This window comes from Marmota monax, unplaced genomic scaffold (assembly GCF_021218885.2).
Source record: "Marmota monax isolate L192 unplaced genomic scaffold, Marmota_monax_Labrador192_F-V1.1 WCK01_AAM20220418_F8-fsc00095, whole genome shotgun sequence".
NCBI lineage: Eukaryota > Metazoa > Chordata > Mammalia > Rodentia > Sciuridae > Marmota > Marmota monax.
The window spans coordinates 2,500,229-2,517,887 of NW_026695244.1; the positions used below are offsets into that span (position 1 = coordinate 2,500,229).

Below are 17,659 nucleotides of genomic sequence, written 5' to 3' on the forward strand. Positions count from 1 at the left end.
AGTGAGGCTCTAAACAATTCAGCAAGACCCTATCTCAAAATAAAAAATAAAATGGACTGGGGATAAAGCACCCCTGTGTTTGATCCCCAGTACCAAAAACAAAACAAAAAACAAATTATATTTTTAAATGATGTGTCTTGATCTTCTAGATTTTCTTGGCATAGATATGGTGATTTTTTTTTCATTTGAAAAAATAACAAAAATGATCCAATACTTTTAACTTTGAGACTAATAGACTGATAATTATTTGGTAACTACAGTCTTGGCATCATCAGTGAAGCCTTCTTACTGATCACTTAAGTATACTTTTAAATTCCCCTTGTTCTAAATTATTGTTCATTATTTCTATTGACATTAGAAAATGTCTCATCCTTTTTTTAAAAAAAAATATTTATTTTTTTAGTTGTAGTTGGATACATTACCTTTATTTTATTTTTTTTTATGTGGTGCTGAGGATCGAACCCAGGGCCTCGCCCACACATGCTAGGCGAGCGCTCCACCGCTGAGCCCCAGCCCGAAAATGTCTCATTCTTAAAATAGGTTGCTTATATTATTCCCTCCCTGAAATGTAAAATACAAGTAACTAAATTTGAATGGGCTCTCTTAAGGTTAGTATGTGGCTGCTAAAGATGATGTTTTGTAATGGTTTTAGTAGTAGTATTTAGAGTATTTATTTTTAAATTATCTCAGTGTACTTATAAAGCTATAAAAATAAGAGGAAAAAGCCTAATTTCATTTTTTAAAATTCTTCTAATTGGATATTTGAAACACCAAGCCTCAGGGATTCAAAGGACTTGATAAATAAACGGGAAGGTTATGCTTGGAAAGTCTGTAAATTTTTATCAGCTTAGGCTCATCCTCTAAGTTTGGTTTGCTTTTAACTATTTATAGTTAGCCTTTTACTAATTATTACTAGCCTTTTACTATTTATATCTAAGTGTTGCTCTATGCCTATAGTTATAGTTTGTATTGCAATTTAACTTAAAATCTCTGTAAATTCCAGTTACTTGGTGAACCTATCTTTCACATTCAATTCATTATTGAATATTGTGAAAAGAATATAACAAAATTTAAATTTGGAGTTCTTTGGTGGTTATAGGGAAAGAGTCTTATGTAAGGAATCTTCTAGGCTAACCAACAAAAATAAGTTTATAGTTACTTCCCATTCTTGTCTTTTTTTTTTTTTTTTAATGGTGTAGGAAATCCAACCCAGGTTCTTGAGCTTAATACCAAGCACATGCTTTACCTCTGAGCTACACCCCTAGTCCCTACTTTCCGTTCTTACCTGTTTACAAGAAGCCTACCTGAATATAGAAAACAATTCTTTGTATCAAAATTCTCCTTAAATTCTCTTTGGATAATACATTTTGAACTAAATACAAAGGAAGGTAAATCTAGTCTCAGGTAGGTTTACGTTATATCATATTTTGGTTCATAGGCATTCTGGTCAGACGATATCTTACATGGTCCAGAAAGAACATGCTCTGAGGTATCTTGAGTTAATTTGGACTACCATGTTGAATGTTTATCTTGGGCAAAAAATACAGAATTTAGGGTGACCTTTGCAAACCCCAGATGTAACTGATTTTTTGAACCTACTGTGGGAGTAGCTTTGAAAAAAATGTAACTTACTAAAGTAATTCTGATTAAGGAAGATCTGGAATTATTTTTCTGTGGCTGCTTTTGGTGAATTTCTTCAAAGCATTGTGGTTTGGGATCTAGCAAATAAATAAGTCATATTTATGTTGGAAACAACAACAACAAAGTCTACCCATAAAACGATTGTTATAAATTAGACACATTTGGGGGGCAGGGGGAGGCTATAAGGCCAAATTTTTACTTGGTAAAGAAATTACATAAGTGAGAAATTTCCCTCTTTTCTGTTGCAAGGAAGGATGGAATGTATGCTAACAGAAGAGGAGCACTTCATTTTATTTAATGTGAAATTGCATCTAATATCTGCATTTTTAGTTCTATTTGTTATCTGTTGCTTTTTCTCAGTTTTATATATTTTGTTTTTGCTACCTTCTGTTTATTCTCTTCTGCTTACTCCAAGTATAGAAACGCTATTGTGAATGTATCAACAATTGTTTTAACCCTCTGAGTGGGAGACAGATACATAGGTCAAGGATTTAATGACAAGAACTATGACTTTAGGGACAAACCAAATTAAAGATATGTTTTAAAGAAAGAAACCAATTTCTAGGGTTATATGGCTGTCCTTGTATCTATATTCTTCAAGATTATCTGCTTAACTCTGCTTTAAATGTGTTCTCCCTGCATCTATCCATAGCATCAACTGTAATCTCTACTAATGACTAATAATTCTTTATACTTCTTGATTTTTAATATAAACTTAAATTTTCAGTTGCCTCAAATTTTCAAGCTTAAGTTACCTTCATACACCTCATTTTTTACATTATTCTGTCTCTCTGACCTGCCTACTCACCAGTCTATTCCTTTCCCAGTATGTACTTACCAAGGTTAATGTATTTAATGGCCTCTTCACCTTCATAGTCTGGAAGGCTCAAAATTAAGAATCACCTTTATCTTGCTGCTGTTTTTTATATGCTAGCTAAATCATTAGTTACCAAGTATTCTTTTTCTATACGATTACTTAGTTCTCTCCTTTCTATTTGTAGGAACTGCCTTGGTTTATTGTATGTCAGGCCTTGCCTGTTTTTTTTTTCCTTCTTTTTTTAATCTTTGCAACAGGGTGTGAAGAAGGTTGCATTGCCTCTTTTTAATATCATATTTATAGATTAGGCCTGAAGAAATTAATTGACATGCTGTTCGAACACAAGGAAATGGTGGCACAAGGATTTGAGGCTGAGTGACTTTAAAAATGAATCTCTCAGGGCTGGGGATTAAGCTCAGTTGTAGAGCATTTATTTATGTAGCATACTTGAGGCCCTGGGTTCAATCCCTAGTGCTGCAAATAAATCACAAAACAAACAAAACGAAATAAAAAACCCAGTCTCCACTGTGTACTCTTTCATGTTACACTTTGGGTCCTTCCCTATTGCATATCCACCCACTCATCTTTCTTTTTATCTTATGCTAGTTATATGGAAACATTTCTGGACCTGTGAACTGGTCATGCTATTTGATGCTCTAAGACTTTGCTGTCACCTGGTTCCCTCAGCTTGATTTTTCTCTCAACCCCTGTCTGCTTGGTGAACTCCTTTCCTTCAAGTACCTATTTAGAAATCATTTTCTATAGTCTTCCTCACTATCACCATCTCCATCTCTAGGAATTACTACAAATATTGTTGGGTTAAGACAGTTGTTTTCCATACTCAAATGGGATGTGGTCTCTTTGAGGACAGCAATACATTTACTCTTTTTAGTTCTGTTAGTCTTGATTGTAATTTGGAGATAAAAGGCATTTTGTCTTTATAAGAAGCATAGTATACTTCGTACTTTTTTCGAAGGAAACTATAAATGTAGAGTTTTATCTTGTAAAATTATTTAGATGTATATGGATTATTTATGCATTTTTATAGGTTAGGCATTTATTGAGTGCTTACTAGCACTAGGCACTTTGCCAAGTATTTGAGATAGAGGGAAAGACTTGGGGAGAATAGTAGAAAGATTTGAATAAAGCCAGTACTTTTCTATAGGGTGGTAATGTAGTTAGAATTCTGAAAAATTGTAATAACAGGATCTGACTCTCGGTGAAAGGCTTTCTTAAAAAATATTTATTTATTTATTTTAGTTGTGGTTTGACACAATGCCTTTTTTTTTAATTATTATTTTTTTATGTGGTGCTGAGGATCGAACCCAGGGCCTCCCATGCACTAGGCGAGCGCTCTACCACTGAGCCACAACCCCAGTCCCTTGGTGAAAGGTTTTGATTCTGGTCTCCTAGCAGAGTGCTTACTACTTAGTAGGAAGTCAGTTAATATTTGTTTAATTAATTAGACTGTTATTGACGTAATACAAAGTATAAATTTAAGATGTTGGAATATAATGTTTTTTCTCCTGTTTTGACATTTAAATTTATTTTAAATTATTTATGATAATCTGTAGAAATTCTTTGAGAAGGCATATTATATCAGTAAGTTCAGTTGCCATTATATGTTAGAGTAGATCTGTATATGATAAATGCTTTCTGGTGTACATGCTTCTTTCTCATAACAAGGATGGTATCATTGATGGGGTGAATAAACTTCCCTAATACTTTGTTTTATGTGTTTATGAATTATTGCTCAAAAGGTGATCCTTAAGATAGCTTATAAAATGTTTGTGAAGAGTGGTTTTCCTCCTTTATATGTTCATTTTATTGTATTATCCTTTCCTTTTAATGTAACTTGCCCTTACCCCTTATCCTCCACACCTTTTTTTTTTGTTTTTGCAGTATCTCTTGCTCCTCCTCCTCCCTCCATCCTACAGGTAACTCCTCAGTTACCTTTAATGGGATTTGTGGCCAGAGTTCAAGAAAATAGTAAGTTTATGTCTTCTTTATGCTGTAGATCAGATTATAGGCATAAAATGTCATTTATATATGATTGACTGAATAGTCATTCATTAACTGATACTTCAGCTATTTTAATATTATGAACAAGTCACTGTATGATTGGCTATTGGGGAATGATAAAATAATTAAGATGAAATGCTCTACTTTTAAATAGCTTTATTTATTTTTATTTTTACATTTTTTTTTGAGATAGGGTCTCAATATATTGCCCTGACTGGCCTTATACTTGTGATGCTCCTGTCTTTGGCTCCTGAGTTGCTGGGATTACAGGCATGCTCCATTTGCCCAGCTTTCAAATAGCGTTAAATCTGGCAAAATCTGAAGTAGGAGTGTGTAACTCAGTTAGGGTTTGAGTTTGATCCTTAGCACCCCAAAAAACCCCAAAATAACCAAAATAAGAGTAAAAAGTTATAGTTGTAAAGATAAGTCAAATATGAAATAGTGACATATGTAAGAAAAGAAAGATCACATCTGAGGAGATACTCTTTAATCACCAGATATTCCATCTTTTTTTTTTCTGGGTTGTTCAGATAAGTAGTAGTAATCTTGTTTCCTGCTGCTGAACTTTTTGAGTATTGTAGGTATTGAGACTCTCTCTCCAGTTCTGTGATTCCAAGTGTAAAAAGGGCAATGCCATGATAGGGCTCAGGGAACCAAGCTGCCAGTTTATCTTCGAAGATGCCTCACAGACTGGCAATGAATTTACCTTGGTTTGTTGTTTAGTGTTGAAGCATGTGGAATCAGATAATTAATTTATTGGCACATTGAGTCTCTATGGAAACATTAGGGAAACTCAGGAAACTTTACATGTATAAATCAGGGGCCCTGTGTCAACATTCAATGAGGAATTGCTGTCACAGAAACCAGTGCACATAGTCTGTATGATAGGTGATTTCTTTTATTGTGATTAGCCTACATAAGGGCCCACATCAAAATCTTAAGGCTACATAATGGGCATAGAATCTGAACTAGGGGAATTATAGTTGATCTTTGAACAAGAGGTTTGAACTATTGAGCAGGTTTGAACTGCTTGGGTCACTTAGGTGGATTTTTTTTCTTTTTAATTTGTCAGTTTAAAAAACTCATCAACAATTGTGTTAGCCTAGATATATAGAAAAAATAAGAAAAAGGCTATCAAAAATGCACAAAATATTTATGGATAATAGTATTATAATTTACTATCATAAAATATATACAAATCTATTTAAAAATTTTCAAAACAGACATAAAATCACTCATAGATCATATACAACATCATGCACAGTTGAGAGTATAAATAAATGTAAAGATGCAGTATTAAATCATAACTGCATAAAATAACTATAGTAATACTTAACTACTGTAATAATTTTATAACTACCTCTTTTTGCTATTTTGTTGAGCTCATGTATTTCCAATAAAAGTGTTTCAAGTATCAACTTAAAAGGTCTTGCTTCTGTTTGAGCAGTTCATCTCTTTAGTAAAATTGTGTATTGCAGTAAAAGTGCTTCCACAGTTCTCAAGTTTTTCACCTTATATAGTTCATATAATGTGCAAAATGTGTTAATCAGCTATTTGTTATCTGTAAGGCTTCCTGACAACAGCAAGGCTGTATTAATACTTGAGTCTTGGAGCTTCAGAAGTTATATGTGGATTTTTGACTGTTACGGGTGGGTGGGGAGACCCTAACCCCCATATTGTTCAAGGTCAGTTGTACATTAATTTAAGATTTAATGTCATCAAGCAAAAGTAGCCCTGTGCATCTTTCTTATAACAAGGATGGTGTGTCAATGATGGGATGAAAAGATTTGCAATCTGTTGCTTAGGATTCTTTAGAAATGGGCATCGTCAATAGTAGAATGCAAGTTCTAGGAGAACAAGAACTTTGCCCATTTTGTTCACTGGCCTTAGAAAAGTGTCTGATACATAGCAGGCACTTTTGGTCCCTCCTTTATTTGTGCGCCTGTAGCAAACTTAAATGTCCCTTCTCTATCAACACATTTTCTTTTCTTTTCTTTTTTTAAAGTTGTGTTAGTATTTTAACTGGTTAAAATCCAGTCTCACTGGCCTGGAAGCTCAGTTCTGTCTTTCAGTTACCTTTGCATTTCTATTTGTTGATTTCTAAAAATATCTTCTGTTTTTTGAAAGGTACCTCATGAATTCTTGGAATGTTTACCACACTGTTTTTTTAAGAGATTTTCTTACATTTTAGAGCTATATTCATATATAATTAGGTTGATTTAATGTTTTTAAATTATGCTATTGGAGCCAATTGTTATTTTGGCTCTCATGTGACCCATACTGGCTCAGGGAGAAAATGTCTTCTCAGCCAGGTTTAGCTTGGCCAACTTGTGCCTAGCACAGCCCATAGGGTGATCCTCTGCCAGGCTTAAGACGTTAAATGTTGGGATGGAAAGTTACCATTCTCTGTTCTTTTAAAAAATTTTGCTGCATCCAAACAGCAGACCAAAAAGAAAAGGTTTTAATCAGAGTATCAAAATTGAAGGAATTTCCAGTGTTCCATATAAGATGGAAAGTTGAAGTATCATTATAATAAGAGAAATTTTCTCCCAACACAAATCCAATTTAATCACATTGATTAAGAAAGAATCTTGAAATTTTTCTTTTTTTAAAAAAATTATCATGATGAGCATGCATCACATTGATTAAGAATCTTGAGGGGCTGAGGTTGTGGCTCAGGGGTAGAGTGCTCACCTAGCATGTACGAGGTGCTGGGTTTGATCCTCAGCACCACATAAAAATAAAAACAAAAACAAAGGTATTGTGTCTAACTACAACTAAAAAAAAATTTAAAAAGGAAAGAATCTTGAAATTTTTCTTTTTTAAAAAATTATCATGATGAGCATGCACTTTGAAGAATTCCGTTCAGTTGCTGCTACGTGTTCTGTGAGGTGTTCTGTTCTCATTCAGAACAAAGTAGTTTGAGCAGTTTCTGGAGTTAAGGTCAGATCTTGAAATCAGTGTTGAATACTAATGATCAAATAGGCAGGAATGTTTCTGTAGGAACTAAAGGATTATTTTCTTTTAAAAAGATCTAGGCTTGAAAGTTGAATGGATTATGAAACAGGACATCATTAGGTTTCATCAGTAATTAGAGTTGGAAAGTTTGTAGATACACTGAAATTTTTCATCAACAAACCTCTGGAAGCACATGATAGATGATTTTCAAACATTATTGTAACAATACTACCTGTATTTTAAAAAGTCAGTTCCTAATTAGGTCACACTATCACAATTAATTGCCTTTTGGAGTCTTCCTTTTTTTTTTTTTTTTTTCTTTCTTCTTTTCAGGTGTTGGGTGGGGTTTGAACCCAGTGCCTCTTCTAACATTGAGCAACATCCCAGCCCAGGGACTGACTGTCTTTTACACCCTTTTCTGTAGTCATATACATTTTTCACACACCAAAGTATAAAATAAAAACTTTTTCATACGAGGTATGCTATGACTAATATACAGACAAGGCAGGACTTAGACATTCAAATGTATGTTCTCCTCTTCAAAGCATTTGCCTTGGAAAGACATATACCTTTCTTTTAGAATTACCTTTAAAATTCTCAGGCATATTATTTTGAAGATGCTTTATGATGGAAAATATTTACTATGCATCAAGTATAATGTTTGGAAGAAGTCTGGAATTACTTGGAACCAGTTATAGTGAACCAGTTATGCTGGAGTAAAAAGTGCAGTAATGATTCGGTTATTCTTTTTAAAATCCTCCTGTGGCTGCCCATTGCCCTTTGGACAGGTCCAAACTGCTGTAAGGCCCATCTTGCTTTGTTCTCTTCAGCTTCCTATGCTTTCTGCTGAACTTTGGATAGTTCTTTGAAGGTTTCTTGTTTATCTTTTTCTTTATATATCAGATGAAATATTCATGATGCATACTACTTCCCAGACATTTATTACTATCCTTCAGATCTGAGGAAGCCTTCCCTGACTCACATAAAAGATTTGGTTTGTGCAAAGTGTTCCTATAATATCTTAAAGCACTTATTAGACTTCATTATAAATGAAAGTTTCGTTGTCCATATCTCCATGACTCTGCCCACTAAACTTTTCTTAGTGCTGAGCATCATACCTAGTCATAGTAGGCGCTCATTTGATGTTTACTGAATGAATACTTCAGGTGATCTTCCACTTACTTCTGTGAGACTAGTTAATCTTGGAAATCCTGTTTTCTCATCTATAAAATTAAAACACTATCTCCCAAGGTAAAGGATAAATGAAATAATGTATTATAAGGTGCTAGATTCTCAAGTAATTGAACTATTTTAGGTAAAAAATGGGAGCTTATGGTTGTCTTATTAAACTGGCTCTCAGGAAGTTATAAGAAAAGTAAAAATGGCCAATGACAGCATCAGGAGTAATTTTTTTTGCAGTTCGATTTTTTATTTTAATAAAATCAGAATATGCACAGCACATGTCAGGAGTAATTTTGTAGTGCAATTTCTCAAGGTGATTGTCCTGAAAGTTCCTTTGGATCTGTGGTTTTATGCAGTTTTTTGCATCAGTCTCTTTACCTTCGAAATACAAATAGAGAATATTGTTATTTCTCAATGTATCCCTATATAATTTTTCATAAACTATATGCTAAAATCACATATATATCTTTTGTTCATTATTAAATCATACGACTAAAGGATTTTAAAATGAGTACATTTTTAAGTTTGTAGAGTAGGATAAGTGCAGAGGGCCTAGTAGACAGGAAGAATACTGAAATAGGACAGAGTAGGTTGTTGTTATAGCTGATTCTCACCAGAAATGATCTTACAAAATCCATTTGATTCATTCATGGACTTAGATAAGAATAAGGAATAAACAGGATTGCTCAGAGAATTTCATGGTCTCAATTTGGTAGTTCATAATAATTAGTGCTGTTTATTAAAACTGGGCATCTGACAAATGCAGGTTTATTCATTTTATTTTGTTGGATTGTGCTCAAGTGTATACCAAGCATTTTGAAAGTTTTGAGTTCTCTGAGTTTTAGATGTTTCACACCTGAGCTGTGAAAGCAGATCTTTATAGATTTTAGATATTTTTGATATTTAAATTACTCTCCTAGTACATTCAGACATTTAACCTAAATCATAAATTAGTTTAAATTCTTTTTTTTCTCTAAATTTAAATTTTTTTAAGTTGTTGATGGAACTTTATTTTTTATTTATTTATATGTATTGCTGAGAATTTAACCCAGTGCCTCACACATGCTAGGCAAGAGCTTTTACCACTGAGCCACAACCCCAACACCAGTTGAAATTCTTTAAACAAAACATCTTCATGGATGAAGTTACTTAAAATTGTTTATGATTTTTCTTCCTGAATTTAATAAAATGCTATTTTAAAAAATAATTGAAAGTAGATTATTAAAATTTGACCATTCCTTGGGCTCATTTAAATTTGTTATAAGAAAGATACGGTTAAATGTCCAGATTAATATTTCTAATAACTCCTTCTTGAATATAGTATAAAGCCAAACCAATATTGTACTGATTTATTTGAAAATAAGATTATGTATTAGCATAAGAAGGTTAGAGAGGTTCACGTACTAGTAATTTTTTGGGTTAAAATTTATTCATCATCCATCAGCAGTAACACAAAGGGGAGGGAGACCAGCATGCTAGATTTAGAACATATTTAGTGGCAAGACTTCTTCTGTCCAATTATTTTTTGATAAGTTATTATTTTCAAGTCTAGGTTTATATTTCATGAATCTAGAAGCTCTGCTTAATGTGTAGTTTGTTGTCAGCTTCATACATTCTTAGTTTCAGATACACCACCTCCACCACCACCTGCGGAAGAACCAGTCTTTGATGAATCACCCCCTCCACCACCTCCTCCAGAAGATTATGAAGAGGAGGAAGCAGCTGTGGTTGAGTATAGTGATCCTTATGCTGAAGAGGACCCACCATGGGCTCCAAGGTCTTACTTGGAAAAGGGTAAGTTTCAGAAGGCTCTGTGGAGGGATGGGAAGACATCTCTAAATAGAAATTAAATTTGCTGGTAATGAAGATAATTTTATTTATTTTTTAGTGATAAATTTTTGTTTATTTGTATGATCTATTCAGTTTAAGGTTCATAATTTTGAAAGTCATATTAGTAAATTTTTGTGAACATTTGATTACTTTTTTTAATTGATGGGTATCTGTTGTTCCTATTGCGATGCTTTTCACAAATGAATCCTATAAAACAAAAGTCACCAGCGGGAGGTTTTCTATTTCCTTTGAAATGCTCTAGGAAGAGGATTATTTTCCAAGTTATTAGTTATTTTTGTCCTCATGGCTTTAGAACATCATTATTCTTTTTAGAACATTATTTTTAGTCATCCTATACCAGATAGTTCAGTTAATGTCTATGTAGGAAATATTCTTTGAAAAAATAATGGTTTCTTGGTTGTTTGCATAGTAGTATCAGGCATTTCTTTTAGTGGAAAGCTTCTTTTGAGTATATTAGCTAACCATGACATAGTACCTTAGGACATGTTTCCAAATCTTATCCACTTGGAAAATAAAAAATGTGTGTTATTTGGAAGGAAATTTTCTGTAAAAGAAATCAGAATTTTAATTTCTGTAAAAGAAATTTTCTGTAAAAGAAATCTGTAAAAGAGATATACTACTAACCTAGTATATCTCTATAAACTGCACAGTAGAATTACCTGGGGAGCTTTTATTAGGAAATAGTGAGCTCCACTTGTGGCCAAGTTGGAGAAATAGTAATCAGATTTATATTACTTCCTAAACTGAATTCAGGAAAAAAAATTCACAAAAGTTTTTCAGACATTCAACAACAGGCAGTGACAAACTCTGACCCCAGAAAGAAGAAAATGTAGGACTTTTTGTATAACTTTTATACATCTGAAATGATGTTGCAGAAGAAAGGATCAGCAGCCTTGATTTTACAGCAATAGAAGCTATTCAAAATGAGGCACAGGGGGAAAAAAACCAAAGCAAAAGCAAAAATAGAACAAATAGAAGACAAAAATAGGTCAACAGATATGTGGGACAAAAACAGATAGAATTTTTTTTTGGGGGGGAGGTACCAGAATTGAACCCAGAGGAGATTTACCATTGAGCTACATCCCTAGTTCTTTTTATTTTTAAAATTTGAGACAGTTTTACTGAGTTGCCCAGGCTGGTCTTGAATTTGTAGCCTTCCTCCCTAAGCCTCCCAGGTCCCTGGGATTACAGGTGTGTGCTATAGCACCCAGAAGATAGTCTTAATAAATATATGTGTAATTGGAGTCCCCAGGAAACATGGAATGAAAGAAAAAGATTTGATGTAATAATGGCCAAAATGTTTTCACAGTTGATGAAACTACGTTTAATTTTACTATCTAACAGGACATTCCAAAATTTAATAAACAAGGCAACATTAATTATATTCCCATTTTTCTGTATGGCGTAGCCAAACTTTCTGATTCAGTGACATTCACATGGCTGCCATTAAGGTATCAGCTGAGGTTACAGTTATCTCTAGGCTTGACTGAGGGAGAATTTTCTTTCAGGTCATTGGCAGGAATCATTTTATCATGTATTGTTGACCTGAGAACCTTAATTTCCTTATTGGATATTGACCAGAGGCTGTGTCCATCAACAACTTAAAAAAAAAGACGCAAACCAAAGATATTAAGTCACATTTTTAAAGAATTAGGGGAAAATGTCTATTTAAAGTTCTTTTCTTAGCAAAAATATCCTTCTTAAAGACCATTATAGAAAAAAAAAAAAAAAAAAAAAAAAAGACCATTATAGACCAAAAAGTGGGAGAAGCTAGGAATTCATGACTAACAGATACATGCTAAGTAATTTCACAAGGAACTTTTCCAGGCAGAAGAAAAGTAATACTTGCTGCAGTCTCAGGTCTACAAAAAAGGAATGAAGAGTAAATGATGAATATATAGTTAAATACAAAGACATTTTCCTCATGTTTTAATCCTTTTAAAAATGACAAATAATAAAATAGCAATGTATTTTTAATGTTATTGTATTTTTGTATTCTATTTTATTTATTTTTATGTGGTGTTGAGGATCGAACCCAGGGCCTCACAAATGCTAGGCAAATGCTCTACCACTGAGCTACAACTACAGCAGCCCCTAGCAATGTATTTTTTAGAACAAATATAAAAGCGACTTCACTAGCATAAATTATGAAAGGAGAAATGAATTATATTTTGATAAAAGTATAAGGTAGTGTACTTTCTGAAGGTAGAGTGAAATAAAGATGGTTTGTATAAATACATAGATTAACATAACATATAGAGTACTTATGTATATAAACATACACTGTATATGTGTGTGTATGTGTGTGTGTGTGTGTGTGATAGATAAGAGTGTAAACCTTAGAACAAGCAATAAGTACAAAGAGGGTTAGCTATACATTAATGTATACATTAGCTAATGTATAGCCAAAGCTCTTCTGTAGGACAGGAAATTGAAATATAAATAATACTCGGGTCATAGAGGCAGGAATAAAAGAAATAAAAACCGATGAGACAAATAGAATTTGAATAGCAGGATGGTAGATTAAAACCTAGTCTATCGGTAATTGCATTAAGTGGCTAGGTGCTGTGGCACAGAGACTGGAATTCCAGCTACTTTGAAGTCTAAGTTGAGGATAACAGGTTTGAGGTCATCCTGGACAACTTATTAAGACCCTGTCTCAAAATAAAATAAAAAGGACTGGACTATAGATCATTGATATAGAGTGTCCCCAGTTTCAGTCCTTAGTACTTTAAAAAAATGCACTAAATGTAAAATGTTTAAACAAACCGAATTTAAAGACAGAGATCAAGAGGTTAGATAAAGAAAAGATCCAAACATTACATACTCTTTACAAGAAAACCCACTTTAAATGTGAGAACATTTTGGGTAAAGGTGAAAAAACATTTATCAAAAGAAGGCTGGCTTGGCTATATTAATATCAGACAAAATTGATTTCAGAGCAAGGAATATTACCTTCAATAAAGATGGACATTTTATAAAAACAAGTGAATTATCTCATTAAGAGAGCATAACAATCAAATATGTATACACTTAATAACAGAGCTTTGAAAAGCAAAAATAGAAAAATTGGAAAGGAAAAATACAAATCATAGCTTTAGTTAGATTTCAGCATTCTAAAGTTTTGTTTGTTATTAGAGATTTAACCCAGATGTACTTTTACCATTGAAGTACACCTTCAGCCCTTTTTGTTGTTTTTTTATTTTGAGACAGGGTCTTACTAAGTTGCAGAGGCTAGCCTTATAGGCGTGCCTCACCATGTCTCTGCATTCTGAAGTTTTTACATAAGTAGAAAATCAGTAAGGATACAGAAATACATGAACAATATTACCAGCCAACTCACCCTCATTAAAATGTATGGTACATTTTATCTATTAGCTACAGAATGCATATTCTCTTAAAACATTCAAATGCACTGAATTCATGTTCACTGATAGAACGTATTCTGGGCCGCAAAGAAAGGTCTTAATAAATATAGACATTTGAAATATTGCAAAATATGTTATTCGAATACAGTTGAAATAAATACCAGAGATAAGTCTTAGAAATCCCAGAATAAGTGGGATGTGGTAGTGTGAGTCTGTAGAACCAACTATGTAGGAGGCTGAGGCTAAGACTGAGGATTGCTTAAGCCCAGGATTTGGAGACTGATGTGGGCAATATGATCTCATCTCCTAAAACAAAACAACACAAACAAACAAAAAAATTCCCACCATGATAGAAAGAAAAACCCAGCACAACAGAAGTTCCCAAATATTTGGAAATTAAATGACATAACTTCATTGTTTAATGAAGAAATCTTAAGCCGGGCATAGTGGCACATGCCTGTAATCCCAGCAGCTTGAGAAGCTGAGACAGGAGGATTTTGGGTTAAAAGCCAACCTCAACAGATAAAGGCACTAAGTAACTCAAGTGAGATCCTGTCTTTAAATAAAATACAAAAAATAGGGCTGGGGATATGGCTCAGTGGTCAAGTACCCTTGATTTCAATCCCTGGTACCCTCCAAAAAAATCTCAAGAGAAAATAGAACATAATTAAAAAAGTATTTTTTAGTTGTAGATGGACACAATATCTTTATTTATTTATTTTGTGGTGCTGAGGATTGAACCCAGTGCCTCACATGTGCTAGGCAATACTCTACCACTGAGCTACAACCTCAACCCTTAGAACAAATTTGTAACTTGATGAAAATAAATACAGTGTATTGATGTGTGGGACACAGCACTTAGAAGAAATTTATAGCATAAAATGGTTATGTTAAAAGAAATTTGATAAAAGATACAATTATCCTTATCAGGAATGAATTAAAAGGGCATCATTGACAGATTTTACAGAAATTAAAAGAATAATAAAAAAATATATGAGCAACTTTTTGCCTATAAATTCAACAACTTAGATGATATGAACAAATTCTCTAAAAGGCATAGACAACTCAAAGCTCATTCAGAAAGAAATAGGTAAACTAATAGCTTTATATATTTTAAAGAAATGGAGTTTAAAACCTTCCCACAAAGAAAACTTCAGGTACCCAAATGGTGTCAGTGGAAATTCTAACAAGTATTAATAAAAGAAATCAATAGTGCTCACAATTTTCCAGAAAATAGAAGTGGAAGTAATACTTCTCAACTGATTTTACAAGGCTATCATTACCTTGATAACAAAATTACACAGGCATTATTAAAAGAAGAATCTTACAGATTACCTCATAAACAGAAAAAAAAATTTAAGGTCAAATGTAGTAATTTATGAAAAAGATAATATATCATGACTATATGCAGTTTATACTGGAAATGCAGGGTCAACCTAACGTTTGAAAAAATCAATCTGTAATTCATCATCTTCACATTAAAAAGAAGAAAAAAACATTGACATTTCAGTTGGCACAGAAAAAGTTATTTGACATTCTAGAACACCTATTTGTAATGAAAATTTTAGCAAACTAGGAATAAGAAGAGAACTTTCTCAGCCTGATAAAAGGCATCTGGAAAACTTGCAGCTCACATTAATACTCAAGTATGAAGACTGAATATTATATCTCCTACGGTCTGGAGCAAAGTAGTGGTATCCATTCCTATCATTCGTATTCAGCATTGAATCTGAGGTCCCAGTCAGTGCAGTAAGGGGGTTGGGGAGGGACTGAGCATACAAGTTAGAAAAAAAGAAGCAAAACTGTTTTTATTTGCATCCTAAAGAACTTATAAAATAAAAGTTGGTAGAACTACATAGCAGGCTTTTTATTGTTGTTGTTGGCTCTGGGAATTGAACTCAGGGGCACTCAACCACTGAACCAAATCTCCAGACCAATTTTGTATTTTTATTTAGAGACAGGGTCTCACTGAGTTGCTTAGTGCCTTGCTAAGTTGCTGAGGCTGGCTTTGAAACTCGTGTTCCTCCAGTCTCAGCCTCCCGAGCGGCTGGGATTACAGGCGTGCTGTGCCACAGCACCCGACAGAATAGTGTTTTTGATACATAATAATAGGACAGTTGGAGAGCCATCTATACTACCTTTAATTTACCATGCTTAGAAATTAACCGGAAATGGATTTTGGACATGAATTTAAAACCTAAACTATAAAAGTTCTGGAGGGAAATTCAGGACACAATTTTTGTGATCTTGGGTACAGAAAAATATTTTTTACAGAATAAATATATGAAGATCAAAAGAAAAAAATGATAAACCTTTCTTCTTCAAAAGATACTATTAAGAAAATTACAAGGCAAACGACAGACTGGGAAAAAATTTGTAAAATAACTAAAATAAACAATTTACAGGATAAAAAAGCAGATTGAAACACACTTAACTGAGTAGATAAATGAATGGCGAATAAAACACAGGAAAAGGTACTCAACATTATTGGTTATTAGGGAAATGAAATTAAAGCCATCATGAACCAAACTAAAGACTACTACACATAGTGTGGGATGGCTACAGTTAAAAACACAATACCAAGAGTTAGGGTGTGGTTAAAACTGGACCTCTTACACATTGCTAGTGAAAAGGTTTTAGCCACTTTAGAAAACACTTGACAGTTTAACAAGTTAGAGAATTACCTACCATCCGATCTGGCAATCCTCTCCTGTGTATTTACTTAAGAAGAGTGAAGACATGTTCGCATAAAGACTTGAACACAAAGGTTCATAGCTGCTTTATTCATAATAGCCAAAGCTTGGAAACAACCCAGATGTTACCCACTTGGTGACTAGATAAACTAATTTTCGGAGAGAAGTCTAGTCAATGAACTACATTCTATAATTAAAAGGAATAAAGTGCATATATAGGCGACAATATGTATGGATCTCAGAATTTATGGTAATGAAAGAATCCCAACATAAATGCCTCATATTTTATCTAAATGAAATCTAGAAGACCATATTAGTGACATAGGGAGCTACATATAGTATGCCTATACTTCCATATCTATTGAATTAGAATCTCTGGAAATGGGACCAGGTATCAGAATTTTTTAAAGTTCCTCAGATTTTCAAGGCTGAGAACAGACAACTGTCATAGGTTTGTCTTTGTTCTCAATTCACTGCCCATATAGGCCAAGAGGGGATAATGTTAAGAATCTTAGTTTAACTTGGGTAGAGATGGATATTTTCATGCGATTTGTGACTGGCATAATGCAAGACTTATGAGAATATGTAAAGTGGTCTCCCCATTTGTAAACTAGGAATGATAAGCCAGTATATTTATATAGAATGTTTACTATTTATAAGACCCTTTGCTATGAATTTGAGTTGATTACTTGATTTACTTAATAGTGCTTTGAAACTGTAAATAGTTGGAACTATTTAATCCTTACTTATAATTGAGTAAAAAGTTTAGGAAGACTAATTATGTTCTATAAACTAAGTAATAAGAGTTGAGATTTGGGGGGTGGGGTTGTGACTCAGTGGTAAAGTGCTTGCCTAGCATGCATGAGGCACTGGGTTCCAACCCCAGCACCACATAAAAATAAACAAATAAAGGTATTGTGTTCATCCACAACTATATATATATATATATATATATATATATATATATATAAATACACACACACACACACACACACGTATATACATATATATATATATCCTGGAGTTCACACTCCTATGTTTGAGCTCCGGGATTTACCAGATCCAATTGCTATGCCACATACTAACTAGCATTAAATTCTTCCTGGCAAACTTCTACTATCCCTTCC

The 17,659-nt window shown here is 33.4% G+C and overlaps 2 protein-coding genes across 37 annotated transcripts in view; one reads left to right on the plus strand and one right to left on the minus strand.

The window, feature by feature from the left end:
- Abi2 (abl interactor 2) overlaps positions 1-17,659 on the plus strand; it is a 122,377-nt gene that overhangs the window by 92,810 nt on the left and 11,908 nt on the right. For 19 of the 36 annotated variants that reach the window (XM_058578193.1, XM_058578197.1, XM_058578195.1 and 16 more), the window contains 2 exons: positions 4,361-4,447; positions 10,241-10,414. In XM_058578193.1, coding sequence (XP_058434176.1) covers positions 4,361-4,447; positions 10,241-10,414 — 261 coding nt within the window. Of the gene's footprint in view, positions 1-1,408; positions 1,524-4,360; positions 4,448-10,240; positions 10,415-17,659 lie in introns of all 36 variants that reach the window. The other 17 variants (XM_058578196.1, XM_058578191.1, XM_058578183.1 and 14 more) reach the window with 2 other exon arrangements.
- Raph1 (Ras association (RalGDS/AF-6) and pleckstrin homology domains 1) overlaps positions 8,909-17,659 on the minus strand; it is a 115,034-nt gene continuing 106,283 nt past the window's right edge. The window contains exon 16 of the mRNA XM_046463046.2: positions 8,909-8,998. Within this exon, the coding sequence (XP_046319002.1) occupies positions 8,969-8,998 (30 nt within the window). The 3' untranslated portion in view covers positions 8,909-8,968. The remainder of the gene's footprint in view (positions 8,999-17,659) is intronic.